This window comes from Eretmochelys imbricata, chromosome 10 (assembly GCF_965152235.1).
Source record: "Eretmochelys imbricata isolate rEreImb1 chromosome 10, rEreImb1.hap1, whole genome shotgun sequence".
Lineage (NCBI taxonomy): Eukaryota > Metazoa > Chordata > Testudines > Cheloniidae > Eretmochelys > Eretmochelys imbricata.
Genome location: NC_135581.1, coordinates 80,480,784 through 80,505,966, shown reverse-complemented (window position 1 = coordinate 80,505,966; position 25,183 = coordinate 80,480,784). Strand labels below are relative to the sequence as shown.

Below are 25,183 nucleotides of genomic sequence, written 5' to 3'. Positions count from 1 at the left end.
GCAACAAGCTAAAGCCAAAAACTAGCCAACGAGCAACTCATAAGCCAATTAAGCCAAAACCACGCCCAATTTCTGCATTTTTTTCACGGGTTTGGCATGTCTGCTCTAACTATGGTTCTTTTTAACCATTCTACAGCATACTATAGCAGGGATATTGTTTTGTGTTACTCTACAGAATGGTGACAAACTCCTACGGGCAGTTTGAGTCATTATTACATTCCAAGGCTAAGAAGGTTGTCATTAAGGTTGCAGATTACCCAATTTTTAAAATAGAAGGGCAGTCCTCAACAACACTGAGTTCAGGGAGGAGGAAGGTAATGATAGCTCCAAGCCACCTTTCTACCTCCTCTGATCCTGGGTCTGGGGGCTGAACCACCACTCTTGCAAGTTGGAGATGCCAAATGGTCACTGATTTATGTCAGTTGGGATGTTCCCCTAGGATCAGTTTCACAGGGCCAGGATTGCCAGAGCACATTGCATTGTGGCCATGTCCCGGAACTCCTCCTACATATGGGAAAGAAGGGAAATCAGGTGGCGTAAGCTAGCTATGTTGGCTTTATACTATGATAGGTAAAATCCCCAAAAGTCCCTTTAGTTCAGCTTTCAGTCCCCCTGAGCACTGCGTGAAGGAGAGAGAGACTGGACTGAGAATCTTGCCGTAGTTTTCATGTGATTGATAATAGGGTGCAATATTTCATATTACTAGTTCAGATGCAGCCCAGGTCATTTGTAACTAACCAATGTTACCATCCAGCAGGTGGGTAGATTCCTATATGAAATGAGCTGGAAGTCTCTCTCAAGTTCCCACTGGTCAGATATGCCCTTTGCAAAATTCACAGTAATTGATAACGACAAGTAACCTTGTTGGTAGTCTCAACAGTGAGGCTATGGATTCAGTGAGGCTGAGGCTCGCGGGGAGAGCAGTGGGACAAGTCTACCCTATAGCTGCCTATGCTGGACTTATTCTGGGGATTCGGAGTGGACATCCATTTGTAGGCCACCGTTCACCAGTGATAGATAGATACACACCCTCAAATGAAATGAGTAGCGCTTATAACCTTATACTAAGCACATGCTTTACCCCACTGCAGTTAGCAGGTGTCCCCGGAGCATAATAGCCTAGGATTAATTATAATAAAAAAGAAAAAGAAGTAGAATCCTTTATAGCTGAGCCTAAAGAATTCTAGGCTAAGAGGATTCCATAGGTGTTGACTTTTCATTTTCCCTGAAGGGCTCATCAGGCACATGCCAAGAAAACCTGTTTCCACTGCAACGAAAGGGCTTTTTTGTATGCAGAGCACTGAGCTAAATCAATGTGGCTGGAGCTGCCAGCAGCAGCAGCAGGGGAGAAGAACCTGAAATAATAAAAATATATAACCTTTGAGCAAGAGCACAGAAACTAGGAAAGCAAGGATTTACAAGCTGTTTGCCCTCTGTTTTTCATGGTGTATCTGTGCCTGACACATACATGCCATGTTTATGAAACAAATATTTTAGAGATGCCTGTTGCCCAGTAGAGTTTCTCTCTTCTACTACCTTTGTCCTCCTCCTCCCAAGATGCTAGCTTGAATGCACACAGGCCCTGTGCTTTGAGCCCCCTTCCATTCTGCAGCATCTCTGCTGCTGGCCATTCTTTCTGCCGACTGACTTATGAAGCACTGCACAGGGTGAAGAGCATGGCAGAAGAAGTCTGGTGGCATTAATGAAAGGAAAATGATCCCTTATTATTAATAATGTATACAGCACCATCCATCCCAAACTGATATACACAGGGGTGCTTCACCCTCTGCTAAAAATGCAGCCATGTCTGCACAAAACACAACAACTCAGACGGGAAAGTGAAGACTACATGAGCTAAGTGGAACTGCTGGGAATGTGATCATGTGAGTTGGAATTTACCCAAACAGTGGGAATTAATGCCCACACAAGTGTAATGGCAACTTTAATGACCACAAGTGCTTAAGACACTGGCATTACAGCGCAGTCCACAAACAGCAGCTCAATGCCCCAGAGCACCATGCCCAGAGGAAAGAATGCCACTAATGAATGTTCACAGCATTTCTCACCACACCTGGGATTTGCTTATAGGTTCCACTCTAGTACTGAGCAGGCCCAAAACCTGCTTAGCTCAAGAAAGTTGCAGCACAAGGTGGCACAAAGCAGACCACAGGGCAATTGTAGTTCTTGTCGCCATCAGGTGGAAGGAGGGCAGGGGAAGAATCCCAAGCAAGGCAAGACTCACTAATGTTATGTCCAAAAAAGAAAGAAGGTAGAAGCAGACAAGGAAGATGGGAGAGGGGGGAAAAGATCCAGAGTGAAGCAAAAACAACCCTCCAAACCACTGAGTAAAAGAAAAACGAGATACTAAAGGAAAGAACTGGGCCTGGAGAACAGATTCTGGGATACTGCTGGTTTCCAATAGCACCTACTGCCACAGCTCAGCAGGGAAAACAAACACATTTCCAAGATGGCTCCTGCTTCTAAGTGAGGTTTCTCTTCCCTGCTAAGCTGTGGGAGTGAGAACTGTGAAACAAGTGAAGTTTGGTTTCTATCTGCTGCAGTGTTTGATTAACAGAGCTAGATGGCTTTGATCCAAAGTCCACTGGCATCAGTGAAAGCCTTCTCACTGACTACAATGGGCTTTGGATCAGGCACTATAAAGCCAATTATTATTGCAAAGTCTATATAAAACAAGTTCTAAATGAAACAAACTGCATGAAAAAACATTTCTCTCATCTACTGTAATGATTTTCCTTTAACTCGGAGTGACAGACAGTGGCGATCTCTATAAACTCTCTAAGAACTGAACCGTCCTTCTTCATTGTGAGAAGCAACAGAGGTAAATGAAATGTGATCCCAGCTTATACCTGTTGATACTGCATACTTCTTCAATTAAAGCCACAATCTAGAGCCCAAATGTAAGACAGAAGAAAGGCAAGCACAAGACAGAATTTTTTTTTTCCAAAGGTGGCTTGTAGCTACAGCTTTTAGTAATTTTTAAAAATGAACAATCAGTGCCAAATGCTTTGGTGCACCAAGATGCCTGTTTTCACTGGAAATCCTACTCATAACAGGAGATGTTATCTGTGAGGTACATGGCCGGTGTGATAGTAAATTTTTGTTTTTTTGCTGTATCATTTTAACAAATCAGACATGGGAATTATTTCAAAGGTCCCACACATGTAAATCTAAAGACTGGTGGAGAATGGAGTCTTATTTTCCTGCTGGTAACTGAACTAGTTGTTAGTGGCCTAGTACTGTAAATGGAATGGTGTTCGTGGGGATGTGCTGTTCATCTCTTAATTTCCCTTCTGTGCTGAAAAGTTATTTCCAATGTGGTCTATGGGATTACATATTTTCCTTAAATTGTAATGGAAGAGGGGTGTCAAAATCCCTCAGAATGCTTTGAAAAAAATCTTAGTTTTTTTCATTATATTTGCATGGTTTATAAAAGCAATAGTGACTGCTCAGGTCAGGTATTTACTAGCAATTAAAAACAAAGTGAGTTGTCTGCTCCAGTCAGTCAGCTGCTGTTACAAAAAAGGTGTGCCTTAGAGGTCATGTATAATTAAAAGCAAAAGAGTGATACAACCAGGAAAGTAATGAACATTTAATGTTTTTAGGCCTGTTCTCATTTTCCTAATTTGCCCTGGTACCTCTATGCAATGAAGGGCATTGGCTACATGATGTCATAAACTGATCTGAGGCCCCTGCAGTACCGAGAACCCACCACACGACAAGTTAAAAAGTAATGCAGTCAACTTTAACTTGAAATTTCAGGGCTTTCACAGGTTTCTGTCATCATCTAAATACTGCCAAAAACAGAGGACCTTTTCTAGAGCCCTGCAAATCCGCAGATATCCGGGGATAATTTTTTCAGATCGGATACAGATATAAATTTTGTATCTGCGCAGGGCTCTACCTATTTCCCTCCAATAAATGTGTGTAATTCCTATTAACAGCGACAGAGTACGTGTTCAGAAGTTTAACTGAAACAGAGCTCAGTTGTGAAGCCTGGATATGAACCCAAGACTTAAAACTGACATTTGTATTTCAAACATCCCAACGTTCCGAGGTGTTCACATCTGGGGTTTTGCACTGTCCCATTATAAAGATGGAGGCTATTTGCTAAATTAGGATTCAGAATTAGAACAGCCTCAAAACTGATCATATTTGGGCTTTTGGATTGGGCCTACACAAGGGAGAATTCAGATTTTTCAGACTTCTCAATCTTTAGACAATGTCCAGTGAAAAAATCAGAGGTTCAACCTATAAGACGTACTGACTGCTTGGCCAAGAAAATGTTATGGATGGAAGGTTTAAACTTGGGATCTGGCATCACTTACAAAAATTTGTGGTATGCAAGCTCTGCTGAGCGCTGCAAGGAGATGCTTTCCTTTAAAACACATGGTTCCCCAGGCTGCACCTCGTGATAAAGCCAGCTCAAGTGAATAAAGTCACAATTATAGTGTAATTCTTTACAGCTGCCATAAAAATGATTCAACTTTAAAACAAACTTCAGAAGGGAAGGAAAACATAAATTCTTAAACAGTTACTAAATTATAGCTTTTCTTTCCCCAGTTTAATTGTTTTATCTGCATCCAGTATTGACGTCTACGTTATTGTAAAGAGCACACCTGCTATTTTTAAAGAAGTGCTTGGATGACACTGTAAAAACGTCAATTAGTAAAATATTAATGCAACTTGGGCTTTGAGGAGAGAGCTCTTTTTATTACTTTTAAAATTCACCATGGAATTGAATATTTTAGCAAGGATTGCATACAAGTATCTTAACGGGTTGCCATCTAGTGGCAGTTATCGTGATAGCTCAGTGTCATCTCTGAAACTTTTTGAACTCTGGCTGGCTGGATGTCTGATGTGGACACCATTAAAGGGAAAGCTGTGGAACCTGTTTGAAAATTACACAAAGAAAGCACTATGCTGTACTAAGAAGAATCTGGGAATTTTTTTTATTGGTCACAATTACTTTATTATTATGATTAGTCAACATTTACATTGCAGTAGTACAGAAAGCCCACAACCAAGTTAGGCCCCATTGTGCAAGACACGCTGCAAACACCAAATAAATGACAATGCCTGCCTCAAAGAGCTTACAGTCAAAAAGGCATGGTATAATGGGTGGCTGATACAACAAGCGAGACAGCGTGGGAGAGATAGGGTAATAGATGTGCAAATTCTTATCCAAAGCAGAGTAGTGATCACGGCTCTCCACCTGCCTAACCATTGTCAAGTTGTACTTTACTGTCCACATTTTGCCATGAAATAACAAATGAATATAAGAGTGTAAAATCCATTTGATAAGTCTCTTACAGGCTTTCATCTATAGTAATGTTATTTTAAATCTTCAGTTTTAATGCTATAAATGTCAGAACTGATAAAATGTCATGATTTTTAAAGTCAATATCATTCTTTTTAGGACCTGATTCATGGATCTACTCAGGATCGGCAATACTGAAGAAATGAAGAAAAGGCCCTATAGCTGGGGCTCCAGCAAAACAAACCACCTCTTCGAAGGGTTTCTTTCTGTCAGGCTTCCTTATTGAGAAAACTGACTCTCCCCAGTGGCTGTCAGGATGAAATCCAAAGGAAATGAAATTGGAAGTCATGTGAAGAATACCTGTTTCCCAGCCCTTCTGGAAAGACACACGGTCTCTGGAGGAGCTTGTGACCAAAGTTCAAAACCAGACAAATTTCCCATCCTCAGGGAATCTGTCCTTCAGCCAAACACAGGAAGGAGGGTCCAAACCCAGGAACCAGACTGGCAGTTTTAGAGCCTTGTCTCTATGAGAAACTACCAGTAACTTCATCTCCCTCCACACTCATTCCTTTTTCAGAAGCTGCTGAAATACCCTATCCTCTTCCCAGAATGCCTTGCCAAGGTGGTCTAAAAGTCCCGCCACTCTGAGATTACATTTACCAGCATTCCCTCTGGGCTGAGGGGAGAAAGGAGTTCCAGATCATCCTGTAATTTAAGAGCTCCCATCTCAGGCCCAGATCCGCAGAGGTATCAGTGGAAGTTAAGAGTCTAAATACTTTTGTGGATCTGAGCCTCAGTCCCCAAACAGAGGCAGTAATTTGGGCTTCCTTCCTAAACCCTCTACTGACTCTCAGAAGCTGCTTCTGCCCCCGAGTGGTTGCTCTTCTTGTCCCACAAGTCTGCATTTATTCATTCAACTAGAATGGAGAAGCGTTGGTTGCAAGTGCCCCCCTCACCAGCCTTAAAGAACCATAACACTCCATTATATGTCTCCTAATATTTTATCCTATCTAACAAATAATAAACAAGGCACTACTTAAAGTTGAGATATTGCAGATTCCACAATATTAGGCTTCCAATTTTTAAACAATTTTTACAGCAGGTGCCCCTGCTGTCAGCCCTGGGCCCCCGCTCTCAGCCCTGCGTGGCCAACAGCCGGAGATGCTATTCTCAGCCCTATGTTCCCACTGCCAACCCTGGGCCCCTGCTCTCAGCCCCAGGCGGCCAACAGTGGAAAAATCATGGAAAAATAATAATAGACTTCATTACCGCGAACGATAAGGTCCCTCATTACTTTTCCACAATTTTCCATGGCTTTTCTGCAACTCAGCTGCGATTTTTTGACAATCATCCTGCAATTCAATTAGGGCTTTAATAATATGGAAGTAAGTATCAGTCCTCAAAATCCACATACATGTTCAGTTCTTTTTAACATCCTGCTATGCTCTTGGAATCAATGGCACATTGTGGCGGTAAGTTCCACAGATCAATTATTAATTTTGAAAACAACGATTTTCTTTTTTCAGTTTTAAATTTCTTGTCTGTCATTTTCATTGACTGTTTCCTTGTTCCTGTATTATAAGTCATGAAATAGGAGTGCCTGACTTACTGTCTCTATATTATTCATTATTTCCAATCTTTTCAACCTCTCAAACAGCTTAATGGGACTAAATCGGGGGGCCCATATAATCTCCATCTAAGAATATTAAAGGAACTGGCACATGAAATTGCAAGCCCAATAGCAAGGATTTTTAATGAATCTGTACACTTGAGGGTCATACCCTATGACTGGAGAACTGCTAATATAATTCTTATTTTTAAGAAAGGGAAAAATGCGATCCAGGAAACTACAGGCCTGTTAGTTTGACCTCAAATTGGTCTTGGAACAAATTTTGCAAAAGAATGTAGTTAAGAACACAGAAGTGAACGGTAAGTGGGATAAAATACTACTTGGTTTAACAAAAGGTAGATCATGCCAGACCAATCCGATCGCCTTCTTTGAGAAGATAACTGATTTTTAGACAAAGGAAATGCAGTAGATCTAATCTACCTGGATGTCAGTAAGGCATCTGATACTGTTCCACAGGGGAAACTTTTAGTTAAATTGGAGAAGACGGGGATTAATATGAGAATTGAAAGGTGAATAAGGAAGTGGTTAAAGGGGAGACTACAGCGGGTCATACTGAAAGGCGAACTGTCAGGCTGGAGGGATATTGTTAGTAGAGTTCCTCTGGGATTGGTCTTAGGACCAATCCTATTTAACATTTTTATTATTGACCTGGGCTTAAAAAGTGAGCGTGTGCTCATATAATTTGCAGATGATACAAAGTTGGGAGGTATTGCCCATACAGGAGGAGGACCGGAAGATATCAGAAGATGATCTGGATGACCCTGTAAAAAAGAGTAATAGAAAGGAATGAAATTTAATAGTGCAAAGAGCTATTTAGGGACTAACAACAATAATTTTTGCTATAAGATGGGGATGTATCAGTTGGAAGTGACAGAGGAGGAGAAAGTCCTGGGTTTATTGATTGATCACAGGATGACTCTGAGCCGCCAATGTGATGACGCTGTGAAAAAGGCTAATGCAATCCTAGGATGCATCAGGTGAGGTATTTCCAGTAGAGACAGGGAGGTGTTAGTAACATTATACATGGCACCGGGGAGATCTCATCTAGAATACTGTGTACAGTTCTGATCTCCCATGTTTAAGAAAGATGAATTCAAACTGAAACAGGCACACAGAAGAGCTACTAGGATGATCAGAGGAATGGAAAACCTATCTTATGAGAGGAGACTCAAAGAGCTTGGTGTGTTTAGCCAAATCAAACACAGGCTCAGGGGAGATATGACTGCTCTCTCTAAAAACATCAGAGGGATAAATACCAGGGAGGGAGAGGAGTTATTTAAGTTAAGTGCCAATCTGGACACAAGAACAAATGGATATAAACTGGCCAGCAACAAGTTTAGGCTTGAAATTAGATGAAAGTCCCTAACCATCAAAGGAGTTAAGTTTTGGAACTGCCTTCCAGGGGAGCAGTATGGGCAAAAAACCTAACTCGCTTCAAGACTGAGCTTGATAAGTTTATGTAGGGGATGGTATGATGAGCCTGCCTATGATGGCAGGTAGCCGATCTGTGACTGCTAGCAGGAAATATCTTCAATGGCTGGTGATGGGGCACTATATGGGGAAGGCTCTGAGTTACTAGAGAGAATTCTTTCCCAGGTGACTGACTGGTGGATCTTGCCCACATGCTCAAGGTCTAACTGATCGCCATTTCTGGGGTCGGAAAGGAATTTTCCTCCAGGTTAGACTAGCAGAGACCCTGTTTTCTTCCCCCTTCCTCTGCAGCATGAGGCTTGGGTCACTTTCAGGTTTAAAGTAGTGTAAATGGTGAATTCTCTGTAATTTGAAGTCTTTAAATCATAATTTGAGGACTTCAGTAGCTCAGCCAGAGGTTAGGGGTCTATTACAGAAATGCGTGAGTGAGGGTGCGTGACCTGCAATGTGCAGAAGGTCAGATTAGATGATCATGGTGGTCCCTTCTGACCTTAAAGTCTGTAAGACTCTGCATACAGAAGTCTTTCCTTGGCGCGAATCATTTTTGTAATCAAGCTTTGTAAATTGACCAGACGGCACACTGTATCCTAGATGTCACTGATTTATAGAACACCATCACACTATTTCTGTATGGGTTTCTCTCCCAGAACATCTACATTTTAACAGTTAGCTTTTCATTTTTTGACCATTACTGCACCTTGAGCAGAATGTTTGATAGCAAATAACACTCAGGTCTTTTCCAGAGTGGCTATAGTTAATCTGAATGCAGTGACACATATGAATAGTTTAAATTATCCTTTTAAAATGTGCAATATTTTGCATTTGTCAGTACTGCAATTCATCTGCCACTTTACTGTCCTTCTACCTAGCTCTAGCCAGATTGTGCTGTCCATGCAGGGTTCCCCTGGACCCAGAATTGTGCAGGAAAGACCCCCCTCCCCAACACACACTCTGGGGGCACTAGGACCCCCAAGTGGTGCCTCCCTCCAAAGCCCCAGTCCATATGGCCTTGTAAGGAAACTGCAGAGAGGAACCAGCCAGAGACTTCAGCCAGCAGGAGCAGAAGCAGCCAAAGCACAAATCTTTGGACGCTCAGAGAACTTTAATTAGAGTTTTGACTAGATTTTCAGTCCTGTGCTGATTGGCTGTCTGCTCTAACCCTCCTCCTCCTCCCTCAGTCTCTTCATCTCAGTTTCATCTCCACACCTGGCCCTGTTACCCTCTTCTCCCCTGCCCATTCCCATCACCCCTTGCCCCCTTTCCTTCCATTTAGCTGATCCCCTGCTAAGTAAACCCAGCCAAAAAACCAAACCAAACCATGCTGGCACTTACATGAGGTTTGCAGCCATCCCATTATTCACTCTGCTTGTGTTTATCCCTTTTCCCCACCCTGTCTTTCTTGTTAATTTAGATTACAAACTCTTTGGGGCAGGGACCATCTGATACTCTGTGTTTGTGCCACACCTAGCACAATGGGGCCCCATTCTCAGTTGGTGGTTAGGCACTACTGTAATAAATATGATTAATAATGTTGAATAGTACCTTACTCTATGAGGAATCCAACTAAAATCAAGCCTCATCTTGACTAACCCAAACAATTTTATATTGTCTGGAAACTGTCATCCTCTTTTCCAGGTCACACACTTATTAAACAACACAGGTCCTAGTGCAGAACCTTTCAGCACCACACTGTTAAGCTTCTGCCTTGTTGAAAACTGACTATTTGTTTCTACTCTTTGTTCCCTGTTTCTTAGTTTCTTATCCATGACGCTACTTTACCTCTCACCCCATGACTATTAGTTTTCTTAATAGCTTCTTATGAGGGACTCTGCCAAAGCCTTTTTGAAAGTTCAAATATATTCTGTCAGCCAGTTTTCCTTTATCCAATTTTCTGTTGTCATGTTCAAAAAATTCTAAGATTAGAAGGCACAATTTCACTCCACAGAAGCCATGCCGATTTGCCCCGTCATCTCATGTTCAGATAGGTGTTTTATAATTCTACATTTTAAATTTCCATACTCTGCACAGAATCATAGAATCATAAAATATCAGGGCTGGAAGGGACCTCAGGAGGTCATCTAGTCCAACCCCCTGCTCAAAGCAGGACCAATCCCCAACTAAATCATCCCAGCCAGGGCTTTGTCAAGCTTGACCTTAAAAACCTCTAAGGAAGGAGATTCCACCACCTCCCTAGGTAACGCATTCCAGTGTTTCACCACCCTCCTACTGAAAAAGTTTTTCCTAATATCCAACCAAAACCTCCCCCACTGCAACTTGAGACCATTACTCCTCATTCTGTCATCTGCTACCACTGAGAACAGTCTAGAACCATCCTCTTTGGAACCCCCTTTCAGGTAGTTGAAAGCAGTTATCAAATCCCCCCTCATTCTTTTCTTCTGCAGACTAAACAATCCCTGTTCCCCCAGCCTCTCCTCATAAGTCATGTGTTCCAGTCCCCTAATCATTTTTGTTGCCCTCCGCTGGACTCTTTCCAATTTTTCCACATCCTTCTTGTAGTGTGGGGCCCAAAACTGGACACAGTACTCCAGATGAGGCCTCACCAATGTCGAATAGAGGGGAACGATCGCGTCCCTCGATCTGCTGGCAATGCCCCTACTTATACATTCCAAAATGGCTTTGGCCTTCTTGGCAACAAGGGCACACTGTTGACTCATATCCAGCTTCTCGTCCACTGTAACCTCTAGGTGCTTTTCTGCAGAACTGCTGCTGAGCCTAGTCCCTAGTCTGTAGCGGGGCATGGGATTTTTCCGTCCTAAGTGCAGGACTCTGCACTTGTTCTTGTTGAACCTCATCAGATTTCTTTTAGCCCAATCCTCTAATTTGTCTAGGGCCCTCTGTATCCTATCCCTACCCTCCAGCATATCTACCTGTCCTCCCAGTTTAGTGTCATCTGCAAACTTTCTGAGGGTGCAATCCATACCATCCTCCAGATCATTAATGAAGATACTGAACAAAACCAGCCCCAGGACCAATGGCTGCCAACTAGACATGGAGCCATTGATCACTACCCGTTGAGCCCGACAATCTAGCCAGCTTTCTAACCACTGCAACTCATAACTGTCCAACAAGAGATCATTGCGGTTATTCTGCAGGAGAATTCTGAATCTCTGCTAGCCTTTTCTGTAATACTACAAGAAGCACATTTCAGAAATGCAGATTCCTGAAGAATGCTACAAATTGTCTAAATTTCTTGTAATGGTTCATAAAACAGGTATAGAGAGACCTGAGCCTAATTTTGCTCTTAGTAACACCAGTGCAAACCAGGATAACTATAATGAAGATTTACACTTAGACCAGACCTTGCCCAAAGATTATTATTCAACTTCCTTCAAAAAATGCTAAATAAATGTTGATGTAACTATAACGTATTTAGAAAGATGGTAGAGTTTGCTAGATGAACAAATATGAAATCACTATTTAGTAAGATTACTTTGAATGGATGCAAAGATTATCTGTAGTAAAGTTAACAAAATCCAGTGCTCACTTGCACTGCCTTAGCTCTGTGATCTCATCAGACCTTACGTTAACCACTGTCAGGCCTGGTCAGTAGTGAATGTCTAAGAAAAGTCATTGAGTCATTAGGTAGTATCCTTCCTTCTGGGTGCTACAGTGGCGTAAGAAAGGACAGTGTTGTTTGAGTGCCATCATTCAAGGTGAGATCTCAAACAAATATTCTGACCACTGCTATCCTTAAAAATCACCTCACATTTCTCACAGTAGAGGTAGCACCCTTGGTGAGGTGTTCAAGCTAAATTCCATTGGCTAATGGCCTACATAAATTTTTCCTTTGTAGTAGTAAGTTAGACAAGGCATACTTCCCCTTTATTTCCTAAACTGTTACGTGGTGTTCAGATGGGAATACAACCTTCTAACCTCTAGAAGTGGCTGTATTTCAACGATCCTTTTGTATAAAGTTCGCTGCGATCTTTGAAAAACGGCATTGTACAAAAGTCAGGTGAGCTGCTTAACCCTGGGTTGCTATGTAACTTGTACTGAATGGGCTTGCATACGCTTTACCATAAAAAATAATACTTTGGTCATTTATAAAACATATCGTTTTCTGAATTTTTAACTCCTACTAGAATAGCATTTGCTGTGAGCCATGCTGGAGTCTGTGATGAAAAGTACACAAGGAATCACTTTGTTTGCACCACCCAAAATATAAATGCTTCTCTTTACTAGTATTTCCTCGCTCAAAGAACACATTTAAACTCTGTTGTTTCCGTGACTGCATTCAAGGATAATTTCTGGATGTGTCAATATTTATTTTTGTATTTTATATCCCACAATATGTGTCCACAGATTTGTATAAATTTCACCAATAAATACCATTACCTTATTTATCTGTTTGGAGACTGACTTTGGCCTTTATAAAACTCTTGAAAAAAGAGCACTTATACAAACAAAAAAGAAAACAGACCTTGTCAAGCAAGGTAAAACAGAATTGAAAGGCCTCTGGCTTCCCTGATAGTAAGATACTCATCAACTATATACAATTTATAGCAGCTTCCGTTAAAGAGTTTGTTTTCAATCTTTGGTTTGCTTTTTTAAAAAATTAAGGTCAGAAAAAACCACCAATAGTCTTCTTCTGATCTTTTCCATCTTATCAATGTGATGCCTTATTTCTATTCCCATCATGATTACATTTCTTCCTCTTTTCTTTCTTTTGGTATCAGATCTCCGTCAGCTGTTTTTAATGGGTGATTTTTAGGGAGGGTGGGTTTTCAAAGCATATGGATTGTATTTTGATCGTGTTTTGCAGTGCCCCAAGTGTTTTGGCAGAAGGGTGTTTTGTAAATAAATTATTAATATGAATCAATACCCCAAAGCAACAAATAGTCAAATCAGTGATAAAAATGTCTCTCTCATGCTTTGGACTATACAGAGATGCTCAGATCATTGGCTGAAATTGTGCTGTGTCTCCTGGAAGCACAACACAGAGAGCCATAGTCCAGGAGGAAGAAAATGTGGAAAGGTGGCTTTCAGCCACTTTAGCACCCTCACTCTTGTGAGATGCTCTGGTGGTTTCTGTCACCCTCAACATAATTTAGAGCGGTCCCTGGCTGCTCTAAATTACAGTGCAGTCCTCCCAACGGGACTGCTCTCTCCCCTGTCGTGTTACGTGCCGGGCTTGCAAAGGGGGGGGCTGTGCAGGGCAGCCTCTGGCTGTTCTACAGGGTGTGTTTGCCAGTGGAATTCTTCCCAGGCCAGCTCCAGGGCTTTCAAGCAGTGGTGTACAGATAGTCATAGTGTGATGGAGAATCCCTCTCCTTATGTTGCTTCATTAAACAAGAAGGCATTTGATATGCCATAAATATCTGAATTGCAGACAATACCCCTATTTTTGTGATCTGATTAGCCAATGAGGTAGGCATTAATTCTCTGTAAGTGCACAGAAAGTGAGTGATGATTTGCTTTGGGCCACCAACTGCTCCCAGCTGGTCATTAATCCCCAGGACATGCCCCGTGCCTGGACTGTTGTTGCTTACATAAAATGTTAGTTAGCTTTTAAATTAGGTCTTAATTTATGTGTGGAATATGATCTCATGGTAAAGAAAAGTCTTGATCTGAACAGCTGGATCCAGGGCACTCTCACTATCACTGGATAGGAAGCAGAAATTTGTAATTTATGAGACCAATATGAGAAGAAGCAATCTATGTCCCAGGTCCTCCAAATATGTTAATGAGAAACTTTACACATGTGAGCAGGTCCATGCCGCTGAATGGGATCACGTGCGTAAGTATGTGCAGGATTGGAATCCATGGTAAGAGACTGACATGTCATCAACACTGTGTTAGACATTATTCAGAGGGGGCAACGGCCTGCCCTTAAAAGGTAAAGTTGGAAAATGGAGAAGGATGAAATCAGGAGCAATCCAGTCTGTCCAAGTAATGCACTTCCAGTATCTTTGCTCTTCCCCAAAGGGGGGACTCTCAGCGCATAGACAGAGATGTGTCACTTGGATGAAGGTAGAATCCTGAGGCAAGCAGAGAGCTCTGACAATGTCGCTACCTTGGCTTTTACACCAAATCGTGGTAGTGGAGCTTTTCCTTGCAGCAGACTCAGTCCTGAACTTACTCTAGTGCTAAATTCTGAGGCTGGGGGGTAGAGGTAGGGGTAACAGGCACAGTGCATTCAGTGGTAGGACTCATCTTGCCTCACTCTTCAACTACCTAAAAATCTGGTTCAGATTCAGGACTGAAAGGAATCCCATCCCTTCCCTCACAATTTAGAGTGTTCCCAAACCCTGGTCAGTGAGGATACATGTCTGCTATGTTCCCTCATCCATTGGTCCCATCACTTGAGTGGGAGATATGGCTTGTTCAGGAGCTGCTGAGCCTTCCTGAGCTGTGAGGCCTCTAATGGTGACTCCCTCAGAAGGATGTCTGATGCAAGATGGGATCTCGGAGGAGAGGGGATGAGAGAGGAACAGAGTTTGCTCCAAGAAAGCCTTGGAGACCCCTCTGGCAGGGATGGCGGGATCGGAGGGGTGAACACCTGACAACACAAAGCAAACTGTGTGCTAGGTTTGGAAAGCGAGAGAGACATGAGCTAGTTAAAGAGTGCCCAGACAATGATAGATGGAAGAGATCAGTGGCTAAGGATCGGACTGAGAGGGGGCTTGAACAGACTGGAGGGACCAAAAGAAACAAGCATTTCTATCACACATTAAATTGTCTGACAAATTGCATTCAATATAAGCAGGCAGTTCTTGTATATTTGAAAAGGTTATAGTATTGTATGAAGCAATGTGTTCTCATCTCAAAGCAGGGGACCTGGGTGTACAACACACTCCAAGAAGCAAAAGGAGAACACACCTTAAATTATTCTGTACCTTTCAGCCTAGGATTTCTTGTGCATTCTGTTCAAATTGCGCCATTAAGACATCAATCTGAACAGAGAGTGGTGCAGAGCTGCCCTGTCACGGAAACTATGGGAAGGACTTCACCCCAGGGAGGCACAAAGCCATCACATGGCCCGGTTAACAGAACCACCTCCCAGCCTTCCTCATCCTTTCAAATGATGACATGGCCAGAGGATAAGGGTAAGACCATGTCCTCCTTCTCATCTTCTCTTGGTCAATATGCACCCCATGGGTTGCAAAGGAGGACAGGTCCCACTGTTCCCCTAAGTACAGGTTCTTTGATTGTTACAGGCTCTTGAGGTGGTGAGCCTGAGGAGGTGGACAAGGCTTCTAGCAGTCTCTGTGTCCTCACTCCCACACAGGACAATCACAGTCAGGCCCATAGACTCTTGTTCTTCTATTCTAATCCAGCACCTCAAGGACCGCTGCAAGACCTTAGGCTCTAGTCAAATCGTGGCTATTTTATCATTGCAACATTCATGCAACCTTTTCCATGGTATCAGCCAGCAATGATAACTAACCTGGGACTGTTCCGCTTGTTTGATCGACAGTCTGTGTTATTTATTCAGCATATAGAGATTAACCTGTTTGCTACCGGCTGCTATTACAACTCATATACGGAGGCAGCTCATATATGGGGGAAGGGATAGCTCAGTGGTTTGAGCACTGGCCTGCTAAACCCAAGGTTCTGAGTTCAATGCTTGAGGAGGCCATTTAGGGATCTGGGACAAAAATTGGGGATTGGTCCTGCTTTGAGCAGGGGGTTGGACTAGATGACCTGAGGTCCCTAGATGACCTGAGGTTCCAACCCTGATGTTCTATGATAAATGAGACACATGATAAAATATGGATGTTGCAAGGAAATACTTTGCTAACACTAACTGTCTTGAAAAATTAAGTGAAAGATTTTAAACCATGCTTTGAAGAGAAAAATATGGAGTTTTAAAATCTCATTTTTTTATACACACACCGACACCCACCCCGACCCCCTCCCCTCCGTCTGCATGTGCAAATGCAGGGGTTTTTGCTCTGTGCACTTTGACAAAGTGTTGGTTTGCACCCATTTCACCCACAGTTGAAAATCTGGCCCCTCACATTGCTTGAAGAGTTGTGTTTATGTAAAAGATACATATAACTTCATGAAGGTTTCAGGGATTTTAAAGTATTTAAATACTGTTACACTGTACTGGTAACAGATGTTCAATTATATCTTAAATTTTTAGTTTTACTGAAAAAAACAATAAATCATTTGATATTTTCTGTAAAATATAACTTTGAAAGGATGCCTAAGTATACAGTGCTTCCAGAAAATTTATTTGAGCCTTTCAGCTACTGCATTAAAATCAGTACTTCTAAAATTAGCGTGAGAGCGTTCTAAGAGTCTAATAGGATTTCTTGTTTGCCAAAAAATAGTGCTTTCAGAAGCACAATCTTTTGTGTAATCTCTCTCTCTCTCTCACACACACAACAAGACAGATGGCATCATTAATTGCCTCTATATCTAATTAAGTTTAAAAAACTGTGCTTAGATAATGCTAAAGTTGTGGTACAAGCTGACAAATGGAGGAAATTTTAAGGTAGAATCACTGGGAGGGAAAACAAGACAGAACAGACAGGAATAATGAACAAACAGAATTAATTAATTTTAACTTTCCTGGCTTCTGTCAGCATGTGCCACAACCTTAATATGATCTAGAAAGTGTTTCTGTATTTGGATGGAATCCTGGCTCCATTGATGTCAATCACAAAACTCCTGCGGACTTCAGTGGAGCCAGGATTTCACCCTTTAGCCATTTTATTATTTGTTTGTTTTTAAACTTTTCATGGAAGTTATCCAGTGGGGCTAATTTCCAGGACAATCCAAATCACACCACTGGAGCACATACATATTGTGGGTCACGTATATACAGTGGTCCCCATTTCAAAGTTAACATCACCGCAGTTTCCTCTGCACTTACAATAGAACATGATTGTCATAACAGTGGTGTCATTACAGAGAGTTCACTTTTGCCAACAGATACCATACTTCTGGGCTATAAATGAAACCCCTGTATTTAGGCCTTTTCCCCTCCTCTTTTCACAAAGCACATAGGCTGGGATTTTCAAAGCAGCCTATGGGAGGTAGGCGCACTAATTCCATTGAATGGATTTGGGCATGTCATTGTCATAAGGTCCTTTGAAAACCCCAACCATGCTGCATAGTTTACTCTATTAAATACATATGTTAATATATGCAGTTGGATCTTATAAATATAGTAGAGTCTTAATTATCTGAGCCCCTTGGAACACAACAACCTTGCATAGACAATTAGGAGTTTCTGCAATCAGGAGTGAATAGGAAAGGAGCCAGCAGAACGGGAGAGGCTGTCAATTTGTGATGTAAACAGGTTTGGGTTCTGGGGCTTTAGTATGACTGGGACCCTGTGTTAGTATTTTGATATATGTCCTGATTTTGAACATGTGTATTTGTACCTGTCATAAATATAAAGGGAAGGGTAAACACCTTTAAATCCCTCCTGGCCAGAGGAAAAACCCTTTCACCTGTAAAGGATTAAGAAGCTAAGATAACCTTGCTGGCACCTGACCAAAATGACCAATGAGGAGACAAGATACTTTCAAAGCTGGGGGTGGGGACAAAGGGTCTCTGTCTGTGTGATTTTTTTGCCGGGACCAGAGCAGGAATGCAGGTCAGAACTCCTGTAGAGTTAGTAAGCAATCGAGTTAGATATGCGTTAGATTCTGTTTTGTTTAAATGGCTGATAAAATAAGTTGTGCTGAATGGAATGTATATTCCTGTTTTTGTGTCTTTTTGTAACTTAAGGTTTTGCCTAGAGGGATTCTCTATGTTTTGAATCTGATTACCCTGTACGGTATTTACCATCCTGATTTTACAGAGGTGATTCTTTTACTTTTTCTTTAATTAAAATTCGCTTTCAAGAACCTGATTGTTTTTTTTTCCTTGTTCTTAAGATCCAAGGGTTTGGGTCTGTGTTCACCTATGCAAATTGGTGAGGATTTTTTAATCAAGCCTTCCCCAGGAAAGTGGGTGTTGTGCTTGGGGGGATATTTTGGGGGGGGAGACGTTTCCAAGTGGGCACTTTCCCTGTTCTTTGTGTAACACTTTGGTGGTGGTAGCTTTTAACCTAAGCTGGTAAGAATAAACTTAGGGGGTCTTTCATGCAGGTCCCCACATCTGTACCCTAGAGTTCAGAGTGGGGAAGGAACCTTGACAGTACCCAATAACTGTATAGCAGTGCTCACAACAACCTGCAAAGACTCCACCTTTTTAAGTTTTATCATTAGTTTTCGGTCTCTAAACCTGGCTTTCATTGTTGGCCAATTGTGTAAATTGCAAAATCCCTTAATCTCAATGCCCCTTTTAATTTAATAACATGATTTCCTTTCTTTTAAAGAAGAAAATATTCAGAGTAGTTGGAATTTGATAATTAGGATTTTTTTGGTGGAAGATCTCATAATGACAGAGAAATCTGACCGTTTAAACAAAACAAATGCAAGATTACTCAAGATCAGCAAAACACACGACAAGATCGATATTTTGTCCCACAATTTTGTCAAAGCTGATCAGCCTTGTTCATGCCAGAAGGAAAAGGAAATAAATATGGAACAAGAGTTAGCAATTTTCAGCATGTTTCAAGCTAATAAAATTAGATGGGTCGTTTGCATTATGAACCCTTCCAGAAAAGATACTAAAATAATGAAATTAAAAATTGTATCGTTTTCAGCACACACTCGAAATAATTCCTTTGTCACCTGCTGATGCAGTGCCCCACCCCAAAAATATGCTATAAAGAGGGTAACTCACCTCTAATTGTAATTGTGTGTACACTGCCTCTGTAAATCCATGCTCTTGACTGTGGGTTCGTTGGTGCTGCAAGCTTGAGACCATCTGGAAAGAAGCGACTACTAGAGCATCACACCCCCTGAGGAATGTGGATGTTGAGTGGGAGGGTCTATAAGAAAGAGTGTGGTCCCAACTACTCTTCTTTCTCTCCGAGCTGCCTTAGGCAGCAGCGTGTTTTGGAACTGATACTCTGCCTGGTGGATTTATTACATCACTTTTCATCTTGTCAGAAGTCTGATACAGCTGACAATGAGGTTTTGCTGATTGACTTGCAGACTCAGGCAGGAGTAGATGGAGCTACTTGAGTAGTTCTGATTTTACCTCTTTAAAGACAAGCGATTGGTCATTCACAGTAAGGGCTCTCCCAGGCAGAGTTCCACAGGATTCTGTTTGATCACCGCTCTCATCTACTTCATCGGCTTCTTTGTGGCTCCTGTAGGTTGCACATTGCACCACAGCTCCTAAAACTACACTGGGCTTCCGAGAACAGGTGCTTCTAGGTGTAATTCAAGGAGTTGCTCTTTCAATATAACCCAACCTTGCTTGGCCCTGGCTCTCTGAAAGACTACCTCTCACCCGACATACCGCTGCAACAGCGATCAGTCGATATCACTTCGTCTTACATGGTTTAAATCTGAATATCAGAAAGCTGGTGCCAGGGTATTTTCAGTGTAACACACTGTACCCTGAAACTCACTTTCACAGTTCATCAGACAGGGCATGAGTCTCTTGACCTTTAGGGCACGGTACAGAGCCAACTCTTCTTCTCAGATCTTTGCCTCAGAAGGCTGGATGGGGGGAAAGTATATTGTCAGGGCCCCATCTATTCCACAATTCTGCAGCCACAGAATGACTCCTTTCTGCAGAATTGTGCAGAACCTTCAGGACCTAAACTCTTATTGAAGTAATTCAGCGTATCAAGCATAATCCATAGAATTTTTAAGAGAAAAAACAGAGGTTCAAACTAGTCAACATTCTGCTAATACTAACACTTTCCCTTTAAAATTTTAATTGGGGGAGGAGGGCTAGATGGCTCAGAAATTGGCAATATTAAATATAGTGCATCAGACCACTATGTCACCATTTCAAATCAGGACCAGGCTGGTACAACACAGGACTCATCAGCCTCTGACAACTATCCAATCTGTGATCAGCTGTGCAAAATGAGTGGGGGATTTCAGAACAGTACAGAGTGGACAAATTCCACATCACAAAACCCATCCTTATAGTTAGTACTACTGGAACCCTTGTAGTCAGTTTTGACAGAGACGCATGGATTGAAATGAACCAATGATTGAATTGGTTGAGTGACTGAAGGAGGTTCCTCTAGATGATGGTTTAGGCAGGTTAATGGAGGAGTGTAACACTTACACTTGCATTGCTTGTGTGGTACCTGATCTCTGGAGTTAAATCTCTACCACCATCTGTGTGGTAACTTTCATAACCACTAAATTTATGAAAAAGATATTTTGCACTTATACAGCAGTTTCTATCCGAAGAACTCAAAACACTTTCAAATATTACCGAACTAAGGCTCACGAAAGCTCCAGGTGGAAGGATTATGCCCATTTTACAGATGGAGAATTGGAAGCACAGAAATGTCAGAATTTGTCTGCAGGGGAAAAGTTGATTAGCTCAATGAATTTTTAAATGTAATGCCTTTCACATGATCTGCTAGAGCATTGTGGGTATTTCAGATATTTCTGGGACACTATGTGGTAAAGTATTTCTGTCCAACTCACCTGCTGCTCCATTGTTTGCGGGTGGATGAAAGTTACAAGATCAACTGAGAAGTAGCCAAGCACCCCTCTAGATTTGCAGGCCTCTCCAATTTTTAAACATAATGAATTAAGAACTGCTGGATCAACTGAACACTGTGGAACAGTGGTGCCAGATGATTGCAAAGGACCATCTGCGTGGATCTGATCTCCGGATGAAACTATCTTTATGTCTCCCATTGGCTCTATCAACATATCCACTGTAAGGTTGGTGACATTTTCTGAGGGTGGAAAGGCTTCTATCACACCACCTGGTAAGAAAGGAATTTTTTGTTAGACTTGTAACAGAATTCAAACTCCAGCATTTTCAGAGTCACACAGAATTCAACCAGCCACATCTATTGCACTCAGACACTATGATGAGGACTGCTACAGAAATCCCTTAAATAAATAAAATGTAATAAGAACTGTGTAGCTAACCCCTCTGCATCTCTTAGAAAATGAAGTGTATGTACTCTAAACCACAACCCTACATAGCTGTTCATAGGGAGAGCATTAACAGGATTATTTGGCATTCTGTGTTAACTTACTGTTGTCTATTACATATTTGATTCAGCTATGATAAATGATGTTTTTCATACAATTCCTAAATGTGACAGTGGGTGCTCTTTTCCCAAAACCATTTTCAAGTGGGAATCCTGATCTACCCTTGACTCTTCTACAGATAATGAAATCCATGGAATGTATCAAATTTAATATAACTGCAGGGAACTTCACTCCAGAAACTTACTTAACATGTCTGATGGAAGAATGGCTTGGGGGTTATATGGTACTTGCGAATTCCTTCCCTCAGTAGGCAACTAGTGCTACATGCAACTCACTTTCTGGTCCAGAGGGATGGCAAAACCACACTCCCTCAGTTGTTTCCTGACCAATAACTCAGAGGAATCATAGAATCATAGAATATCAGGGTTGGAAGGGACCCCTGAAGGTCATCTAGTCCAACCCCCTGCTCGAAGCAGGACCAATTCCCAGTTAAATCATCCCAGCCAGGGCTTTGTCAAGCCTGACCTTAAAAACTTCCAAGGAAGGAGATTCCACCACCTCCCTAGGCAACGCATTCCAGGACTGAGCTACGAATAGTTTTGGATTCCACAAGTCCACATGCTGACATTTCCTGCTGAGCTTCTTTGCCAAATGCAACATAAGCTCCAATGTAGTAACACAAAATTAAAATGGTTGGTCCTTATTCACTCAGAATACTGTAGATGAGGTAGCGTCAATGTTCAGGTTAAACATGTGAGTAGGATATAAGAATGATAGAATAACTGCCTATATATAATTCTTAAATGGACAGTTAAATATAATGTGGAAATAAGAATTTTTAAACAAGCCCAAGATTAACAAGAAGATGGTGTACAGTATGGTATAATTACCCATTATAATACTTAACAGGAACTTTGCAGTCTTATTTACCTTGACTAAGAAATGTTTGGAGAAATTTTTCCCATGTAGGAAATCGTTTCTCATTGACTGGCTGTGCGTGCTGTGCTAAAAGGCCCGGGAGCTCCTGGGAGATCTTCACCAAAGCTGGCTCCTGCAGAAACAAATTAAATAGAACCACAAGCAATTTTACTACAGAAATGAAAACTGCTTGTGGGGTGATTAAAAACCAGGCCTCCAACAGGCACCAAAAAAAAAAAAGTGGTTACTGTTTACTCACAGTCAGACAGGCTTTTTTAATTTTTCTCCTTACATTTATCCAAAATAGTCTTTTTTTCTGACAGGCTGATTTGTTTTCAGCATAGCATCTATTCTATTATCACTTTTACCAGTAACATGACCTTGTGGTTGTAAATGACATAAAAGCCTTGGGTCCTGGCTTAGTGGATATCAACAGTCGATAACTTCTACAATATTTGTATTTTAAAACAGAGTGTGTTAAAATGGCTATGGTTTCCAATAATACTCTTCCTCACTCTTTTACTTTTAAACTCAAGGCAAAACTCAGCATTTTATTCATCATGAATTTGGGGGAGCCCATGCAAGGTTGGTAGCATTACATACAAAGCGTATACACGATGGGAGGTATCCTTGTAAATCTCTACAATTTGTGAGACAAGCAAACTAAAGGATTGTTTGATGGCTCTCTACCTTTGGTTGGAATTTGATTTTTCATATTATAGGATATAAAACAGCTTCAGTCCCTGCCAGTATTATCACAAAAACCATCAAACGTATCTTGGCAAAAAATAACTCCATTGTCTTTGCTGTTCAAGAGGCCCAGAGGTGAACAAGTATGTAAAGTGCGAGGACCCTGACTCTAAAGCCCTGAGCCCCTCTTTCTTGCTACTTCATAAGCATTTTCATGCTTCCCCTGGGTCTCTTTCTCATTTCAGAAGGATGTAAAACAGAAGGAAATGTCCCACGCGCCAGAAGAGGACCACTTATCCGCCGATCCTGGCAACATTCTGAGCCCTGACCTTGTTTTGGGCTCGGAAGGTGCTCAGTATAATTTTGTGATTAAAACTGTATAAATATGAACAAAACCGCTACTCTGCATGAGCAATCAATGAATCCTCTTACTTCCATAACGTGCAATGTGACATAAAAGGTTTTTTTAATTCATATTTATTCTGATTAATTTTGGATTTATCTACAAAAAGTAGCAGAGGAAGTATGGCCCAGTGGCTAAGGGCAACAGCCTGGGATAGGGGACATCTGGTTTCCATGCTCTGCCAGAGACTTCCTGTGTGACTATAGGCAAGTCACTTAGTTTCTCTGTGCCCCCGGTCCTCATCTGTACAATGGGAATAATAGCACTGCTCTATACCACAGGGGTGTAGTGAGGGTAAATACATTAAAAACGGTGAGGTACTCAGATGTTACACAATGGGGGTGATATAAGGACCTAAGTGGTATATATTTTTAAGTGTCTATTGCTGGCTCTAGGTGCCACTGACAAACCTTTTAAAAACACTTATCGTCAATAAATAAATAAATTTAGCAGCACAACATTTCACTCAGAGCCAAAACCATCCCAGATGATTAGCCTGAAATAACACAATACCATCGACCTCTGCCCAAGTTACCACCTCTCAACCTGTTCCCTGCTCTTCCAAAGTCTGAGCATAACACATGGGTTTTGCAGTGTGCCCTGAAGGTTAATAGAGATGGGCTATTTTGGGCCAGTGAAACCAACTGCATCATTTGGCACATGAGGTTTCATTTATCAGCTTGTCCTGCCTTTGCAGTATGCAGTCCGGGATCCACATCAGACAAAGTTCTGGTGGTCTAGGTCTTGTGTGAGAAGAACACAACACAAGAGTAAGTTTTTGGAAAGACATTGCTTACTGCTGGCCCTTAGCCTAACCCTGAGCCACGTTCTGTCATCCACGCTGACTAGTACCTTACTCCTTGAGTTGTCCCCCTGATGATTTTTTATTTTATATTTTTCCCTCCGTGTCTGGTTTGGAAGCTGGGACTTTTTCGAATGTTGGTCTTGCTACTGTCATCAATGCTTTTGTCACCTCTAGAATTGTCTGCTCTGCAGTGCTCTCTGCATACTTCTGCACCTTAAATCCATCTGGAAACTGAAGCTTGTATACAATGCAGCAGCCTGCTTGTTGAGTGGTTTCTTGCTGTGAGAATATTGCATTAACTGTGGGATTTGCACTGGCTGCCTATTGACAGCTGAGCAGAGTACAAAGTGTTTGTTTTTTACCAGTTCAGGCATGGGACATACCTGTCCGAGAGAATGGCTCTTTCCCTGTACAATACACTTGAACTTATGATCAGTATAGGGGTCTGAGCTGGAGACCCCTAAGTTTAAGCAGGAAGAAGCTGCTGGCAGAGTACTGTCCATGTGTGGCCTCATGACTTTAGAATTTGTCTGCCCATACTGACTTCACTGGAGTCACTCTGAATTTACACCTAAATGAGGTAAGAATATGGTTCCCACAAGTTTGCAGTGACAGCTCAAATTGTACAATTGCCATTCTTCCTATAAGGTGAAAAGATACCACAGTGTGACTTTAATTCTTAAAAGTAATGCCCCATAGCAATACTGCCAACAAGAAAGAACTCTTTTTGGTTTTCAACTTAAGTTTCTCATACCAGCCTATAATACAAACTGGAGTTCCTAAGAGCATCTACTCTAGGGTCGAAAATACCAATGGTAACTGCAGCTGATTAGGTCTCCCTCTGAGCAGACAACCACAGGATACTGAGACACTAACGGTGTGATTTATTCCTATTCCAAACTGTGAGGTCAAGGATCAGAACTGTAGCCGAACAGTGACATAAAGCAAACTCATCTAAGCAGGAACTATACCAGGGAATTCAAGATTGATTAAAACATCAGAACAGTGAGCAAAG

The 25,183-nt window shown here is 41.7% G+C and overlaps 1 protein-coding gene across 1 annotated transcript in view; it reads right to left on the bottom strand.

The window, feature by feature from the left end:
- IQCH (IQ motif containing H) overlaps nt 1-25,183 on the bottom strand; it is an 80,358-nt gene that overhangs the window by 16,239 nt on the left and 38,936 nt on the right. Inside the window, exons 9-10 of the mRNA XM_077828105.1 lie at nt 22,283-22,403; nt 20,831-21,117 (exon numbers count right to left, since the gene is read on the bottom strand). Coding sequence (XP_077684231.1) covers nt 20,831-21,117; nt 22,283-22,403 — 408 coding nt within the window. The remainder of the gene's footprint in view (nt 1-20,830; nt 21,118-22,282; nt 22,404-25,183) is intronic.